This window comes from Trematomus bernacchii, unplaced genomic scaffold, assembly GCF_902827165.1.
Source record: "Trematomus bernacchii unplaced genomic scaffold, fTreBer1.1, whole genome shotgun sequence".
NCBI lineage: Eukaryota > Metazoa > Chordata > Actinopteri > Perciformes > Nototheniidae > Trematomus > Trematomus bernacchii.
In genome coordinates this window covers 124432-144205 of record NW_022987550.1, presented here as the reverse complement: position 1 = coordinate 144205, position 19774 = coordinate 124432, and the positions used below count along the sequence as shown (strand labels likewise).

The window sequence follows — 19774 nt, the reverse complement described above, 5'->3', positions numbered from 1 at the left end:
TTTGTTCTACAGCATCAAATACATCAGTAAATACCCCACTGGTGAATTAAAAACAGCGGTTTGCTAACAAGTGTCTAAATGAGACGACTAAACGTCATCACGCCCAACATTAGCCGCCTTTAGCTTAGCGGTGGTGACGTGAAGTCATGTGACCGTGCTGTAGTTCCTTTATAGCCTAACATTAGCCACCTTTAGCTTAGCGGTGGTGACGTGAAGTCATGTGACCGTGCTGTAGTTTCCTTTATAGCCTAACATTAGCCACCTTTAGCTTAGCGGTGGTGATGTGAAGTCATGTGACCGTGCTGTAGTTCCTTTATAGCCTAACATTAGCCGCCTTTAGCTTAGCGGTGGTGACGTGAAGTCATGTGACCGTGCTGTAGTTCCTTTATAGCCTAACATTAGCCACCTTTAGCTTAGCGGTGGTGATGTGAAGTCATGTGACCGTGCTGTAGTTCCTTTATAGCCCAACATTAGCCTCCTTTAGCTTAGCGGTGGTGACGTGAAGTCATGTGACCGTGCTGTAGTTCCTTTATAGACTAACATTAGCCACCTTTAGCTTAGCGGTGGTGACGTGAAGTCATGTGACCGTGCTGTAGTTCCTTTATAGCTCAACATTAGCCACCTTTAACTTAGCGGTGGTGACTTGAAGTCATGTGATCGTGCTGTAGTTCCTTTATAGCCCAACATTAGCCACCTTTAGCTTAGCGGTGGTGACGTGAAGTCATGTGACCGTGCTGTAGTTCCTTTATAGCCCAACATTAGCCACCTTTAGCTTAGCGGTGGTGACTTGAAGTCATGTGACCGTGCTGTAGTTCCTTTATAGCCCAACATTAGCCACCTTTAGCTTAGCGGTGGTGACGTGAAGTCATGTGACCGTGCTGTAGTTCCTTTATAGCCCAACATTAGCCACCTTTAGCTTAGCGGTAGTGACGTGAAGTCATGTGACCGTGCTGTAGTTCCTTTATAGCCCAACATTAGCCACCTTTAGCTTAGCGGTGGTGACGTGAAGTCATGTGACCGTGCTGTAGTTCCTTTATAGCTCAACATTAGCCACCTTTAACTTAGCGGTGGTGACTTGAAGTCATGTGATCGTGCTGTAGTTCCTTTATAGCCCAACATTAGCCACCTTTAGCTTAGCGGTGGTGACGTGAAGTCATGTGACCGTGCTGTAGTTCCTTTATAGCCCAACATTAGCCACCTTTAGCTTAGCGGTGGTGACTTGAAGTCATGTGACCGTGCTGTAGTTCCTTTATAGCCCAACATTAGCCACCTTTAGCTTAGCGGTGGTGACGTGAAGTCATGTGACCGTGCTGTAGTTCCTTTATAGCCCAACATTAGCCACCTTTAGCTTAGCGGTAGTGACATGAAGTCATGTGACCGTGCTGTAGTTCCTTTATAGCCCAACATTAGCCACCTTTAGCTTAGCGGTGGTGACGTGAAGTCATGTGACCGTGCTGTAGTTCCTTTATAGCCCAACATTAGCCACCTTTAGCTTAGCGGTAGTGACGTGAAGTCATGTGACCGTGCTGTAGTTCCTTTATAGCCCAACATTAGCCACCTTTAGCTTAGCGGTGGTGATGTGAAGTCATGTGACCGTGCTGTAGTTCCTTTATAGCCCAACATTAGCCACCTTTAGCTTAGCGGTGGTGACGTGAAGTCATGTGACCGTGCTGTAGTTCTTTTATAGCCCAACATTAGCCGCCTTTAGCTTAGCGGTGGTGACGTGAAGTCATGTGACCGTGCTGTAGTTCCTTTATAGCCCAACATTAGCTTTTTACTTCAGGAATCATAACGTGGTGTTAATATGTGGAGATTATCCTGCTGAACTAAACGTGTGTTATTTTCTGCAATAATCCAAAATGGAGAAATCCCATTGGAGCAGGGAGATGCTGCCTTCAGGGTCCAACACAGAAATACGACATCCCTGCACTACTCTTTGTTCTCTTCTGATGTAAAATTGAATGAACAAAAAAGAAAGAGGGATGAAGTCTGAAAGGAAGCAGACTGGATGGTGAAGCCGGACACAATGGATGAAGGAGATATAATAAGCTGAAATAATGATGTCGTCCGTGAATATATATATATATATATACACGGGGAGGATTTTTAACAGTGAATCTCCCGGCATGACAGATATCATACATCTAACTACTAGATATGTTAGTAAAGAGGAGAGGGGGTAACAGAGAGGAATTAATAAAAGTATAGTTTATTAAGGCTGGAAATGTTCAAAGTGGAAAAAGATCCCCCCAAAATAAGGCTCCGTTCATCCTTTTGATGTGTGTATCACTCTCAACTTATTTACAATGGTGTACTGGTTGTTTTTGCTTATCATTTGTAACGTGAGCATGACTTTTTATTTTGTATTTAAGTGCATTATTTACTTGGATTTCTGATTCTGTATTTGTTTACTTCTATACATTGAATAAGCATAAATTGACCCAGATGTAAATACAGTCTGAAACCAACCTTAACACAGATATTTGAGAATGTAATCAGGAATATTTCTCCATCACCAGAGGGAGAAAGAGAAGGAGAGGAGAGAGGGAGTGTGGGATTGGTAGGAAGTGTCCATCTGCTGTGTGAGCAGGTCGTACACAGGTGGGAGCAAGCTGGGTTTCAGGGTGAGGGACATGTCCACTGAGCAGCTCACAAGACAGGAAGTGGGGAAGAGGAGGGGGGGGAGGGGGGGGGGGGGGGCACAGAGATATTTTGAAGAAACAGAAAAAAGAGTAATGCTTACTTTGGAAAGTCGCTTGTGAGACTAGCATGCAATCAGGAGAAGAACAAAGACAAATCAGAAAGTAAAAAAGAAACAGCAAGAAGAAGAACCAGTCGTCATCAGATGGAAAACAGTATCATGTGACAGCAGCAGTGTGTAGTGGAGACAACACAACGCTAAACAAACAACAACAACAACAACAACAAGTGGATTAAACAGCAGACGGATGAGGACAGAATGAGCGATGCTGAACATTTCGCTCGAATGCTTTGCAGGAAAACATTAGAGCCGCGTTCTCCTTTCTCTAAATCCATCACTGAGGTCTAAAATACAACTCTTCTGTTTTTAGAGAATCAACATCTGTCAACGGCAGAAATCTACGGAGGATAGCCAGAGCTTTAAGGTCTGCTGACCAGCTGCTGCTGGAGGTGCCCAAGACCAGGCTCAAAACCCGAGGACCCCGAGCCTTCTCAGCAGCTGGCCCGAGGCTCTGGAACACTCTGCCCCTCCATGTCCAACACAGTCTCACGGCATTTCGTGTTATAGTCACGAAATTAATCTATTGATTCGTGTTCACCAACACGATTTCGCCATTTTTTCCGTGTCACACAGAACGATTTTAAAAGCAATGTAAATAATAACAAATTAGAAGGAAAAAGACATTTAAAAAAATACAGATTTAAGTATTCTGACACAGAAGGATTTTAGAAGCAATGTATTTATATTGGTAGTATGTTTCGTGCCTGCACCAAATAATAACAAATTAGAAGGAAAGAAAGATGACATAAAAATACAGATGTCAGTATTCTGAGGCTCTGAGCCATTTCTTTTCCTCACTGACGGCAACAAACAAACTCAGACATTATACAATTTAAAATAAAAGGATAGGGTTAGGCTTCGGGTAAGATATTGAGTAAGAACATGTTTCTATTGAACCACACAGCTTCTGGTCTTCCAAGACCCGACCGGACAAAAAGACGTGTTTGCAGGCCACGAAACATACTACCAATAGAAATACATTGCATTTCAAATCGTTCTGTGTGACACGAAAAAAAGGTGAAAATCGTGTTGGTGAACACGAATCAATAGATTACATTAATTTCGTGACTAATAACACAAAATGCCGTGAGACTGGGTTGCCATGTGAGGTCGGCCCAGACCCTAGGGGTTTTTTTAAATCTACTTCTTAAGACACACTTCTTCTCTCTGGCCTTCTAGTCAGAGCGGAGCACGACTCCTGACTTTTCCCTGTGTGTGATTTTTATATTTCGTTGTAATTTATTGCCTTCTGTTTGCTATCGCAGTAAAGTGTTTTTATTACACGTACAGCACTTTGGCTCGACCTAAAATAATTTTTCAAATGTGCTTTATAAATAAAACTTGATTTGATTTGATAACAGGTGCAATCCAGCTTCAACTCTTCTATCAGGAGTAACGTGCCGCAGCTTCAGAAAGGATGCAGATATACAAACCCAAATGTTCCTCATGAAGAAACCTCTTCAGAAACAACACATGCAGCTTTTAGAGAACATTCAGCAGCTTGAGGAGACATGGCAGCGTTTACTGAAAGTTCTCTAAATGCTGAATGTGTTGTTGCTGAAGAGGTTTCTTCATGTGGAACATTTGGGTTTTTATATCTGCATCCTTTGTGAAGCTGCAGCGTGTTTCCACCTGTCGGCTCTGTATGATTGGCTTAGCTGTATCATCATCACGGCCTCGATCAGTAAGGTGTTGTGGAAATGTGTTCACAAGCTGCACGGAAATCACAACAAACCGTTTGTCTGAGGCAACACATACAGGAATAGCTAGTGAAGGATTTGATGTTTTCTGCCATTATCTTCGGACATTTTTCTTATAAGGTGCAGAAACTAACCTTTTAACAACAAGCACGACAAAAGCTCAGCTAACTCAATCACAGTATCAGAGACCAGGGAGAGTAGGCCGATGAGATGTGAACATGAGAAGCTGAAATGGAGAGGAAGGTGGGGAGAGTGATCGCTGCGACTCACTGGTTACAAATCAGGGCGTTGAAGTCAATAACCAATCACAGAGGGTGCGTCACTGAATACAATGTTATGGCAGGTGCTTTGGGGGGGCGGGGGGTAGCTGCGATACCCAACTGTTCTTTGTAGGGTGTGAGTTTTGCTTATTGCGAAATGTTGTCATGTAAATGATCTTTGATGTGTCCCTATAAGAGAGTCTGTCACTCAGAAGGACACGTCATGCTAGCATTAAGCATTGAACAAAGGTCTTAAAAGACTTCGATAGTGTGTTTCTTTGCATATTTGCCTAACTCATCATTTTCTCTAGACAGCAGCTGATTTGAAGTTCCATCGACAACAGAATACCAGCTCTGACCTATTGATTTGAACACGATCCGTGTATCCATCATTTCCTGGTCTTCTCTAAAGAAGAGGGACCAATGAAAACGTTGTCATGTTGCCGTTGTTCAGCATGGAAACATTCATTAGCTAACAATGACATTATTGTTCTATTAATATAAAGGGAGGTCAGGTACTCTTTAAAACAGCTGCTAGTTATGGGTACTTTTTACTGAAGTACATTTCAAAGCCCTCTTTACTTTGACTTGAGTAAAGAAGTTTAGTGAGTACTTCTACTTTCACCAGAGTATTTTTAAACACAGTATCTGTACTTCTACTTGAGTAAAGGATGTGTACTCGTCCTCTCTGGTGCCACAGAGCTTCACCTGGTCTCCTACCTTTGAGTTCTTCCCGCCGCTCCTCGCTGACTGCAGGGAGTATGTTCTCTGGACGGCCGTCTCAGGCGTGGAGGGGGATTTGTCGGAGGAGTGATCTGATCCTTTCTCCACCATGTTCTCTCCCTCCGGGCTGTGAGGGGTGGGCGAGCGCGAGCGTTTCCGCAGCACAGGCGAGCAGGCGGGGGTGCTCTTGTTTGAGTTACTGGCAGTGCTGAAAGACAAAGAGACAGAAAGGGGGGATGAGAAATATTAGATGTAAACTTAAAAAATGTGGTCATAAAGATCCTGTAGATACTCCTCTGATACGTCAACATCATGTGAGGTAGTGGTGTTAGTCCAGAGGGGGAAGAAGTACTCAAATGTTTTAACTGTTGAACTGATGTTCCCTGTGTTGTTATAGGTGTTAGTGCATGTCAATGGTCTGCAGAGGCTCAAATCTGTTGATTTCTGAGGGTGTTCCCTCTCCTGTAGTGTGTTCTCTAGGTTTTAGTGCATGTCAATGGTCTGCAGAAGCTAAAATCCCTGTGTTTCTGATGATGATTCTCAAATGGGCCTTTAGACACAACCAGTACTTTTACTTATTATACTTTAAGTATTATTGGATGCTAGTACTTTTACGTTTTGTGAAATGTTTGACAGACAGATGGAAGGACTGCTGTCTTGAGACAGCTCCTTCTTTCCATCGTACGTTGCTATCAGGTAACCTTTGTGATCCTACACACACACACACACACACACACACACACACACACACACACACACACACACACACACACCACACACACACACACACACACACACACACACACACACCACACACACACACACACACACACACACCACACACACACACACACACACACACACACACACACACACAACAAAAGGCTCAGTAAGTGATCTGAGCACGGTTGCTGGACATGAAGTTATGCAAGCCCTGACGTCACCGCGGGCCGATGGCGTCTGTTTGTTACTGTCACAACACTAAATAATAAGACAACGAGGAATCAATAAAACACAGACACAGGGAAGTTAAATATTATATTGCTGTACAGCACTATAAGAGACAGATTAGCTTTCAACAAAGCAGTCAATAGTGTAATGCCTCTACATCAGAAGGCAATGCAAGTGGGCCGCCAAATCATTTGCAAAACATTAGGATTTGTGTGGAAACATTTCATTATTAAGATTTGTTTGTATTTGAACCTCCTTTCCTTTCTCTTTCTCGACCCTCCTTAGCAACGGTCATCACAGTCCTTGACAGCGGTCTGTTCTACTGGATTGACCACGTGTCACATGTTCTGAATCGACCAATCAGAATCGAGTATTCAACTAAACCGTGTAATAAAAATGTCTCTTTGTTACTGATGGCCAGCTCCTTTTTTCTAATTCAAATTAAAATAACTTTATTTTGCCTCCGTATTGTTTATGTTTGAATGTGGGCCGCGAACATCTATTAGATTCTTAAGTGGGCCCTGAGTTGAAAAAGGTTGGTAACTGCTGCTCTACATACTAAGAGAATCCTACAGCTTATATACACCTCAAACTGCATGTGTAGCTGACCTCTGACCTGACACAATATTGTGATGCATCTTCTGTCCCCCCAGACTTTAAATAATCCCAGGTTGAATGACCCTTTTCTGCTGATACCTCACAGACCAATGTAGACAACTATTGGTCATAGAAATAGATCGGCCTCCTTTCAGAAACTAAACGAATACTCACTCGTATGGCTTGAAACTCGTGATTATATAAAACAGATTCTACATCACCATGAATTAGTGATCGAGTGTTTCAGTGGTGGAGCAGCTGCATCAGTGGAAGGTTCACTTTAGAGGGAAAGGACAACAGAAAGCCCTCACATCTGTTTAGTGCTCGGGATAGATGACGCTCGCCCGGTGTATTATATCAATTTATATGATTACCAAATGCTCTGCTGATCAGTGCTTTTCACTGTCATGTGCATTGTGTTCTCTGTCCTCTGATTGGTCCCCACTGACCTGGTTAATCTCCCTCTGTTCAACTTTCATTATAACGGACCGTCCACACAGCAGCGTTAAAAAATCTTGAAACGCTTCTGCCCATTCACTTTGAATGGGGTGACGTCACTTTGCCTCACTTTTCGCCGAACTGCATTGTGGGCAGGCGAGCGGAGATTTTCAGGATTTTCAGGATTCAAAGTTGAGCAATGTTCAACTTTTGAAGCTGAGGTGGAAGCGTCAGCCAATCAAATCCCGTGTATGCAAATCTGACAGTTCAAGCTCTAGCCAATCAAACGGCGTGTATGCTGGGAGAGACATACCGCAGGTCATTTCCTCATATCCCAAAACATGGAGGAGAAATGAGCGGTAGGGAATCACCCGGTGCTTTATGACCAGTCCCTATTTACCTACCGGGATACAAACCGGAGGAGCCAGGCATGGAGGGAGGTGGCAGAGACAGTGGTAGGTCTTCGCCTGTTTGGGGAGTTTATATCCAGTTTACTTCGGGCTTTTTGGCTTCGTATGTCGGGGGCGGGAGATTCATGTGATTGGTTGTTGGTGCCTTGCTCGCAAAAAATCCCCAAGCTTCAGATACGCCCACCTCCAAGATATTTTTAACACTGCTGTGTGGACGGGCCGTAAGAAGCAGACGTCTACTGATGCCAGGTGAAGACGACTGGACATTATGGATGAAGGACATTGAATACGCTAAAATAATGATGTAGTCTTTGAAGGAGGGGAGGACTTTTAAGACTGAATCCCCCAGCAGACGGGTTATACACAGATATCATAGATCTAACAACCAGATGTGTTTGTAAAGAGGAGAAGTGGGTGCAGGAGAAAGCAGATAGGAATTAATTACAGTATAGTTTATAAAGGTCAGAAATGCTTAGATCTGAAAGAATACAAAAAAGAAGGCTCTGTTTATCCTTTTCATATATGAAGACGACTGCTCCACAGATGTGCAGAGCTGCGGATCCTTTGATGGCAGAAAGGAGAATATAAATTCATATTCAGCATGCATGATAGTCTGTGTCTGGGTTACACACACCAGATACACTCATGCTACAACTTTAAAGCAAATACAATGTTTGGGGACACAAAGTTAAAAATAAATCAATAGAAATAATGTGTTAGCTGTACACGTTACATATATTATTATTATTTTAAATAACAAGACAAATGACCTTTATTGGGACAAATACTAAAAACAAAAACTTATTTTCAATATTATGAAAAAATGTTGTTCATCAACTTAAAAGCAAATTAGAAGTAAAACTAAAAACAAAAAGTCTATGGCTATATGTAGCAAGGGTAACTCGATGTCTGAAGAAGCAGCGATATGTTTAATGATAACGGTAACTCGTCCCGAACCTGAGCGATGCAACATAACATATAAGAAAGAGAGTTCTGTCTCTGATGCTCTCCCTTCAGGCGGAGGAGACGGCAGGACTCCCCGCTGAAGGGAACCCCCCGCATGTTGTTTTTAGCAGATGAGAGGAATTCACGGATCACCTCGCCTTCCCAGAAACACGACGGCAAACAAAGGCAACACGGATCCATCAGCAGCGTGAGAATGACTGAGCCTGATATCAGCAGAGAGCAGCTAACAAAGCATCGCTCACTGAAGCTCTGCTAACAGCAGCTTCATGAAGCTCAACACTGAGGCGTGAAGAGAGACGACGTGCAGACACATCGTCTGCACTGAGAGGATCAGGGTGTTACATGAGAGATTACAAAGAGCTTTTTACCTGCAGCATAAAAGATACGGCTTTTCAAACCTCTATTACATTTATCAGAGGCGACGGCAATAAGTGCAATAAACCATAGAGATACAAACAAGAACAGCAAGAAACATGCAGGTATATAAAGAGGTGCAGGGATGACCTGTTTTTGTAGGCCGACCCTGAAGGCAGCATCTCCCTGGTCCAATAGGATTTCTCCATGTCATTTTGGATTTCAGGTCACCACCGCTAAGCTAAAGGTGGCTAATGTTGGGCTATAAAGGAACTACAGCACGGTCACATGACTTCACGTCACCACCACTAAGCTAAAGGAGGCTAATGTTGGGCTATAAAGGAACTACAGCACGGTCACATGACTTCACGTCACCACCGCTGAGCTAAAGGTGGCTAATGTTGGGCTATAAAGCAACTACAGCACGGTCACATGACTTCACGTCACCACCGCTAAGCTAAAGGTGGCTAATGTTGGGCTATAGAGGAACTACAGCATGGTCACATGACTTTACGTCACCACCGCTAAGCTAAAGGTGGCTAATGTTGGGGCTATAGAGGAACTACAGCACGGTCACATGACTTCACGTCACCACCGCTAAGCTAAAGGTGGCTAATGTTGGGCTATAAAGGAACTACAGCACGGTCACATGACATCACGTCACCACCGCTAAGCTAAAGGAGGCTAATGTTGGGCTATAAAGGAACTACAGCACGGTCACATGAATTCAGGTCACCTACGCTAAGCTAAAGGTGGCTAATGTTGGGCTATAAAGAAACTACAGCACGGTCACATGACTTCAGGTCACCTACGCTAAGCTAAAGGTGGCTAATGTTGGGCTATAAAGTAACTACAGCACGGTCACATGACTTCACGTCACCACCGCTAAGCTAAAGGAGGCTAATGTTGGGCTATAAAGGAACTACAGCACGGTCACATGACTTCACGTCACCACCGCTGAGCTAAAGGTGGCTAATGTTGGGCTATAAAGCAACTACAGCACGGTCACATGACTTCACGTCACCACCGCTAAGCTAAAGGTGGCTAATGTTGGGCTATAGAGGAACTACAGCATGGTCACATGACTTTACGTCACCACCGCTAAGCTAAAGGTGGCTAATGTTGGGCTATAGAGGAACTACAGCACGGTCACATGACTTCACGTCACCACCGCTAAGCTAAAGGTGGCTAATGTTGGGCTATAAAGGAACTACAGCACGGTCACATGACATCACGTCACCACCGCTAAGCTAAAGGAGGCTAATGTTGGGCTATAAAGGAACTACAGCACGGTCACATGAATTCAGGTCACCTACGCTAAGCTAAAGGTGGCTAATGTTGGGCTATAAAGAAACTACAGCACGGTCACATGACTTCAGGTCACCTACGCTAAGCTAAAGGTGGCTAATGTTGGGCTATAAAGTAACTACAGCACGGTCACATGACTTCACGTCACCACCGCTAAGCTAAAGGAGGCTAATGTTGGGCTATAAAGGAACTACAGCACGGTCACATGACATCACGTCACCACCGCTAAGCTAAAGGAGGCTAATGTTGGGCTATAAAGGAACTACAGCACGGTCACATGACTTCAGGTCACCTACGCTAAGCTAAAGGTGGCTAATGTTGGGCTATAAAGAAACTACAGCACGGTCACATGACTTCAGGTCACCTACGCTAAGCTAAAGGTGGCTAATGTTGGGCTATAAAGTAACTACAGCACGGTCACATGACTTCACGTCACCACCGCTGAGCAAAAGGTGGCTAATGTTGGGCTATAAAGGAACTACAGCACGGTCACATGAATTCAGGTCACCTACGCTAAGCTAAAGGTGGCTAATGTTGGGCTATAAAGAAACTACAGCACGGTCACATGACTTCAGGTCACCTACGCTGAGCAAAAGGTGGCTAATGTTGGGCTATAAAGGAACTACAGCACGGTCACATGACTTCAGGTCACCTACGCTAAGCTAAAGGTGGCTAATGTTGGGCTATAAAGGAACTACAGCACGGTCACATGACATCACGTCACCACCGCTAAGCTAAAGGAGGCTAATGTTGGGCTATAAAGGAACTACAGCACGGTCACATGAATTCAGGTCACCTACGCTAAGCTAAAGGTGGCTAATGTTGGGCTATAAAGAAACTACAGCACGGTCACATGACTTCAGGTCACCTACGCTAAGCTAAAGGTGGCTAATGTTGGGCTATAAAGGAACTACAGCACGGTCACATGACTTCACATCACCACAGCTGAGCTAAAGGAGGCTAATGTTGGGCTATAAAGGAACTACAGCACGGTCACATGACTTCACATCACCACCGCTGAGCTAAAGGTGGCTAATGTTGGGCTATAAAGGAACTACAGCACGGTCACATGACTTCACGTCACCACCGCTAAGCTAAAGGTGGCTAATGTTGGGCTATAAAGGAACTACAGCACGGTCACATGACTTCAGGTCACCACCGCTAAGCTAAAGGTGGCTAATGTTGGGCTATAAAGGAACTACAGCACGGTCACATGACTTCAGGTCACCTATGCTAAGCTAAAGGTGGCTAATGTTGGGCTATAAAGGAACTACAGCACGGTCACATGACTTCAAGTCACCACCGCTAAGCTAAAGGCGGCTAATGTTGGGCCTGATGATGTTTAGTCGTCTCATTTAGAGACACCGCAGCTTTTTTAATTCACCAGTGGGGTATTGACCAATCACAACAGAGCCGGCCAGCTAACCAATCAGAGCAGACTGGGTTCTGGTTTCAGACAGAGGGTGAAAAGAGGCACTGCAGCACAGTCAGTATGAGACAAATAAAGAGCTTTTTGAACATTAAGTCTCACAGTAGAGACACTACATACTGATATACACCTGAACATCAGCAGGAGAGGACTCTTTAAAGTAGAGACACTACATACTGATATACACCTGAACATCAGCAGGAGAGGACTCTTTAAAGTAGAGACACTACATACTGATATACACCTGAACATCAGCAGGAGAGGACTCTTTAAAGTAGAGACACTACATACTGATATACACCTGAACATCAGCAGGAGAGGACTCTTTAAAGTAGAGACACTACATACTGATATACACCTGAACATCAGCAGGAGAGGACTCTTTAAAGTAGAGACACTACATACTGATATACACCTGAACATCAGCAGGAGAGGACTCTTTAAAGTAGAGACACTACATACTGATATACACCTGAACATCAGCAGGAGAGGACTCTTTAAAGTAGAGACACTACATACTGATATACACCTGAACATCAGCAGGAGAGGACTCTTTAAAGTAGAGACACTACACACTGATATACACCTGAGTAGGGCTTCTTTAACAACAGACCTTATTTCAGGCTAACAACAAAACACATCCCAAAATAGTCGACGTCGAGGCGAGGGTACAGGAAGTGGTAAAATTCTGACTCATTTCAGGATTTTGGGACTCGTTCCTTCACCTCTTCAAATAAGCCAAACCATTGTAAGTGCTGGTGCATTCACGTCAAATGAGCTAAAATCTCTAAGTGCTATTTTCTTTGTGTGTGTGTTGAATTTAATGTCCAAGCAAACATATGACTAATCATGTTTGATGCCACACATAACAAAGAAACCTGACATTGTTTGCAACGATATAAATACACTATTGTCCTCCCTCTAAAAGGCTTAATGGAATCAAACACAGAGCTTCTTGAGTGCTTCACCTTTAAAAACCTGTTTACATCACATGAGCTGCTGAGTGGCGTTGAATAAGTGATCCGAGCTCTGCATTAACCTCCTCTGCAGAGAGAGCGCTGACTAACAATTTAACAATTAAACGACTTAGAGCACCGCCCACGCTCCACAAAGACTGAATGTCCCTATAGCAACAGAGAGGGGTTTAAATATTCAGACGGTGTTACTAAATATACTTCCCCAGCTCGGCTGTTAGAGACGCGGGAAATACAGCAGGGGGACCCACAATGCATCACAACCAATCAGAGAGGTTGTGTATATTTAAAAACCAAAGTAAGGGCTTGGTGAGTTCAGCGGGGCTTTCTACTTTTTATACCGACACACCAAATCTATATATTAGATCAGATTCAGCTTTATTGTCATTGCACAGAAGTATAGAGAGGCGAAGTCCCTCCCTTCCGGGGGACCTCCATGGGACCTTATTTCGGAAAAGTTATACATTGAAGTCAATGGAGAGAGAAAGATTATCTTTCGATCCCGTTTGAATTGAGCCATGAATTACACATATGATGTTTGTCAATTTAAAAGATCATTTTACAAGTCAAAAAAATAAAAATGTGTCGTAAAACTGTGAAGTAACACTTTTTTTTGTGTGAAACCGCTCGATGAACTCCATCTCCCGTCTCACACCACACACCAAGACGGCCGTCACGTTGGCACATTTCACTTCTTTCTTTCAGAACGAGGCGGAAAGTATTAAAAGAGGTGAAAATCACTCCAAGTCTGGGCATGTTGAGAGCTGTACATACACACAAGGGGAGTGAGTCGGTTCCTAAGAGCCAGCATGCGGGACCGGGACTCTGGGATTTGTAGTCTTTCTAGTTGCATATTTTTCATAGTCTTATATTTCAACAGTTTTACGACAAACTGTGACTTTTTTGACATGGAAATTATTTTTTAAGATTGACAAACATCATATGTGTAATTCGTGGCACAATTTAAACGGGATCGAGAGATAATCTTTCTCTCTCCATTGAATTCAATACATAATTTTTCAGAAATAAGGTCCCATGGGTCGGAAGTAGAGATGTCCCGATCCGATCACGTGATCGGGGATCGGAGCCGATCACGTGATTTTCAAAAGATCGGAATCGGGAGAAAAAAATCGGGGATCGGGAATTTTTTTTTTTTTTTTTATTATTTTTTTACAAAACAAAAATGACCATGTTCACGTCTTGAAGTCATCCTGAGGCCTTAGTTTTGGTTTAAAATTACACAACATCATGTATGTGTTGCTTCTTTTGGGCTTGTTTTCATAGACCTGGTTGCTTATTTCTCTCAAATCTGGCAACAGAGTGGGCAGGGCGCAGTGTCTAATAGTAGCAGTAAGCTAACAAGAGGCTACGTTCAACTGGTGCCTCGGGAGTCGGGACAGAGAAAATGTCAGGAGTTTGGAAGTATTATAAAATTGAAAGCGAAGGCAGTGTAACAGCCAGATGCAATGTTTGCAAGGCGGAGGTTCCGCGTGGTGGAAAGAACAGAGCTACGTTCAACACGACCAATCTAATACAAACACCAACAACAACGAGTACACAGCGGCCACTCAGGTAACGGCACTGAAACAACCGACACTTTCAGAGACTTTTAAAAGGAAAGAGAAACTGCCCCAGAACAGTGAAAAGGCCAAAAAAAGAACAGCCAAGATAGCTGAATTCATCGCGTTGGATGACCAGCCGTTATCTGTTACCTTTTTTTTCTCTTAATGCATTGCATAAAGATCGGATCGGGAAAAATCGGTATCGGCAGATTGTCAAAATCAAATGATCGGAATCGGATCGGGAGCAAAAAAAGGTGATCGGGACATCCCTAGTCGGAAGTAGATGGGCGGGACATCGCCACTCTATTAAGACAACGAATGTAGTTTACATCCAACCAGAAGTGCAAAACAGTAGTAAAGTGGAAAGCGATCTTAAGCAGTGGCGTACCGTTGGGCTTTAGACAGGGCCTTCAGTAAACAATTGAAAAGCACATACAGCACACGCACAGCACACAACTCTGTTCTAGCCAACGCAGCCATAATCAAATAATGCGCACATTATGCCAAACAGTCTCTCAACAATACGACAGCTGTTCAACAATCACAACAGCTAGATATGTCCCAACATTGATCAATGAAGTAATCTATTATTAAACTTGTGTCATTGTGCACTCTCAACGTCGCTCTAAAATGACGCGAATAGTAACGTTACTCGCCCGTCACTTGTAAATAAAGTCCATGCTACGAAGGAAGTTCATGACAGAAGTTTAGCTCAGGACACGCTGCTAGGCCCAGGGGGCGTGCTGTCATTGAACATCAACATCTGATTGGCTGATGAATCTGTCACTAATGCTTATTACCAATCAAATGTGTTGTCTTTCAACAAAAGGTTAGCAGTATCTGTTGTGCTGGCCCCCGCCAACTAAAATAACTGTGAGGCGTTTAAGTGACTTTCTGATGTAGGAAATTCCAGTTCAGCCTCAACAAAACCTTACTTAATTTTGAGGATATTATACAATTAAAACTTATAACTAAACATTCATGAAAAACATTTTACACACACTTTATTTGATTGGTTACAGGGCCAGCAGAGAAGGCCCTGCTGGCCCTGACCACCCACCACTGATCTTAAAGTGGACCTATCATGCTATATTTGAATAATATAGTGTAGGACCATACCTATATAAGGCATATTTACACTTTTTGTTTTTCAAAATACCAAACAGATCATGCATTTTAGCCATGCCTCATTTCGCTCAATTTGACAATTTATAGCTCTGTTTTAGCAAGGGCAGATTCAGTGAGAACAGCACCATCTACTGGCCTGGCATATGTACTACAGCGTCTCCAGCGCTTTCGAACGGCAATGGCCGTGGCTGTCTCCTCCTGATTGGTGGAGTTGGCCCAATAGCCGTAGCGCCACCGTCCTGACGTTAGGACAGTGTTCAAATCTGGATCAGTTTTTATCAGATCCGTTTGCAGCCCCTTTTTTAGAGATTTGGGTATGGAGGAAAATAGAGAGGGTTGTGTTTTCTGACACTTGGTGAGTTCCCTGGAACACCGGGGACACATATTCATGTAGAAAAGACGTACAAAAGTGCATTTTGCATGATAGGTCCCCTTTAAGTATAGTATAAATATATACATCTGACAGTATTTACATTACGTTCAGTATAAGGCAGTATAAACATTACAGCCATCAGTTAAGCAAATGAATACACTATAGCTATGGTATAAATACGACACAATACAGAATAGATAGAAATATATTATGGACCGTTTTTTTCAGGTTTAAATACCAAGAATACATTTGAGTGTGCCATAGAAGATCTAGATGTTCGGACATTTTATAAATACAGATACGTTGGTTGGTGTCAGTGAGTATTCTGATGAAACAGTATCTCTGTTAAGTACCTCAGAAAACACTGGGCTGCACCAACGTGAACAACGTGTTTGAGAGGAGCGATAATAATGAGATTAACACAAAGAAAACAGATCAATTAAACACAGAGATAAATCCCAGGTCAGTTGTTCATTAAAGGCTCTTGAACATATTGTCTTTAGTGATTGTTATAGTATGTTAAATGTCTGTTTCTTTGTATCATGTCTTAATATTTGTCCTTGTTCACGTTGCAAATGGAGCTGCTGTGATGCAAGAAACATTTCAGACGTGATCTGACAAGAAAGTGTTATCGTGCCGTAGTGAATCGTACAGAGCAGGTATTGTGTTGAATTGAATCAAATGGTGGCACATTTGATCAAATCGTATTGAATTCTTTCTAATCTAATCGTTACTTATCAAATTGTTTTATATCAAACTCGTAAGTCGGGACGTGTCTTATGGAATTGCATTGCTGAGAATCGTATCATATTGAATGTAATCGTATGGTATGGAAACGTATTGTATTGTAACGTATCGTATCGTGTTGATTCCTATCTTATTGTATCGTATCATTTCGTAGTGTATCGAATAGTATCGTATGGTATCATATTGAATTGCATTGTTACGAATTGTTTGTATCAATTGCTATCGTATCATTTCGTACCATTCTGCATCACATGGACTGGCATCAAATCGTATCGTTGTGTATCGAGTCATGTCGTGTCAAGTCGAGTCGTGTGTATCGATCAGTGTTGAAAGAGCTACTCAGATAAATTACTTAAAGTGGACCTATCATGCTATATTTGAATAATATATTGTAGGGCCATACCTATATAAGGTATATTTATACGTTTTCTTTTTCAAAATACCAAACAGATCATGCATTTTAGCCATGCCTCATTTCGCTCTATTTTGCTCTCCTCCAGCCTGTCTTTGCATGAGCTGCAGCTGACCACGCCCCCCTGCAAAGGAGGGGGCCGAGTTACGAGCGTCATGTTACCATGCTGTTACCATGCTGTTACCATGCTATTACCATGCTGTTACCATGCTGTTACCATGCCACGGCAACCTCTCATTCCCCTGATAGGTGGAGAGTTGGCCCAATAGCCGTAGCGCCACTGTCCTGACGTCAGGACAGTGTTCAAATCTGGATCAGTTTTGATCAGATCTGTTGCAGCCCCTTTTTTAGAGATTTGGGTATGGAGGAAAATAGAGAGGGTTGTGTTTTCTGACACTTGGTGAGTTCCCTGGAACACCGGGGACACATATTCATGTAGAAAAGACGTACACAAGTGCATTTTGCATGATAGGTCCCCTTTAAATAAACGTACAAATACTAAGATCTTAAAATACTCCATTACAAGCAAAAGTCCCGATTTCAAACTTTTACTAAAGTAAGATAAGTATTTGCATCAAAATATACTGACAGTGAGTTGTTTCAGAATAATACAAAGTACAGGATCAGCTAAATGTACTACAAGCATCAAAGTAAAAGTACTAGTTATGCAGTTGTTGTTTTTCACGGTATTATATTATAATGGGTATAATATTATTCTGTTTTTATACATGGAAGAGCATTTCAGTATTGCAGTTTACCAATGTGAACCAAATGTAGATACTTTAAATATTGTGTATTAGTATTTTAGTACTGCATTTTCAGCATATCATGGTTTTGTATATGTACAAAGTATCTGTGAGTGTTAAATTGAACGTAGTGGAGTAAAGAATATGATAATCCAACCCTCCAAACCCTGCAGACGACTGACTTCAGAGTGTTGACGTCTCTCAAAGTAGGTCAAGTTCTTACATATAGGGTGTAAACAAAAACAAACAAAAGAGAAACAAGCATGCTACTTGTGCCGCCGTGCTGCAGTCTTTCTTTTAAATAAGCTCTAAAGCTGTAAATCCAGCCGGCTCAAGCTGTCCGCTCGTTCAGAAGCACAACAGGAAACTGTTCCGGTTCTTTCCGAGGCAGCGCTTTGTTGTCTCTCTTCTGCTGACCCTGGAAAAAACCCAAGCTGGCAGCGGCCCTTCAGCTCCGATCGCTCTGAAAAGCCCCGAGCGATGGTGGAGAGTACATTTACTGTATTTAAGTACACATTTGAGGTACTTCTATTGTGTATTTTCTTTTATACTACTTTTTACTTGTGCTCTACTACATTTCAGAAGCCAATATTGTACTTTTTACAGATTGAATTACTTTATAAACTCAGAATTGTTCAATTTTTGGTTATTTTTTAGACCATCCAACATAATATTTAGGTGACAATGGTTGGGTTAACAGAACATTAATAAAGTGGTGCAGGAATGAGTCTTAAAATCCTGAATTAAATCAGCATTTAACCACTTCCTGTTCGCTCATCATATAAATTCCGATTTTTACAGATGTTGTTATTTTTTATAATTTCTTTGTATTTTTTTCAACCATCCAACATAATATTTAGGTGACAATGGTTGGGTTAACAGAAAACTAATAAAGTGGTGCAGGAATGAGTCCTAAAACCCCAAAATGAGTCAGCATTGATGCAGTGCAAAGGCAAATCAGCAATGATACTTTTACTAAGTACCATTCTCAATGCAGTACTTTTTATTTGAAATTGAGTATTTTTACAGTGTATTATTAATTCAAGTAAAGAATCTGAATACTTTTTCCACCACAACACGTTCACCTGTGACACAGCGCATGAGGTGTGACACTGCAGAAAGCAATCACCTCCAGAGTTAATGATCCCAATCATTCACACAACCCAGTGATTTTTGTGACCACTGTGACGTGGGAAATTGTCACATTTAACTTAATCGGTCCAAACAAATATTATCCAGCAGCTGCAAATAAAATCCAACAGTGCCGTGCTCCAAAGCAAGCTTAAACGTCATCTCACGAAACACCCGTCACTTCAAAACAAGCAACAGGTAACTGTTATGAGAGGAACCTCAAAGAGAGACCTCTCCCAGCCAAATTGAGAGACTTGTCATTCAATTATAATTATATATATACGCTGTTTGAGGATACAATAGGCCTTCTTTGGTTGTTGGTGTAAAACATGTACCGTGGGCGTGGGCGTCACTTTGTTCGAAAAAGTGGTGGGTACACTTTTTTCAGATTTAAAAATACGCTGCATTTAGCGACCCACCAAAACAAAACATACATATGCTACCAATACTTTTTTGGACAACTAGTGCAGCAACTATGCCACGATGCTGCAAAGCTATTCTCCACTCAATAGTTACTAATATTAAACGTGTCGCAGGTCAAAACTGCACCACGTGGGTCACCAGAAATACACCCAAAAAGTGTGAGTAGTCCTCCAGATTCAACATGTTCCCTTGTTAGCAAATAAGCATTTCTCAAAGTGTACAATTCTCTGTTCACGCTATGTTCAGAACATTTTCAACAAAGGATCGTAATGCAAAGTGGTGGAGGAGACAAAACTGCACGGGGGATATGCTCCCAGGTGTCCCCAGTATAATGAACATAATAATAATAGATTACATTTGTAGAGCGCCTTTCAAGGGACC

The 19774-nt window shown here is 42.4% G+C and overlaps 1 protein-coding gene across 1 annotated transcript in view; it reads right to left on the bottom strand.

Annotated features, from left to right (window-relative positions):
- gramd1bb (GRAM domain containing 1Bb) overlaps positions 1-19774 on the bottom strand; it is a gene marked incomplete in the record, with an annotated part of 129362 nt that overhangs the window by 36348 nt on the left and 73240 nt on the right. Inside the window, 2 exon segments of the mRNA XM_034123732.1 lie at positions 2744-2764; positions 5442-5652. Of these exon segments, the coding sequence (XP_033979623.1) occupies positions 2744-2764; positions 5442-5652 (232 nt within the window).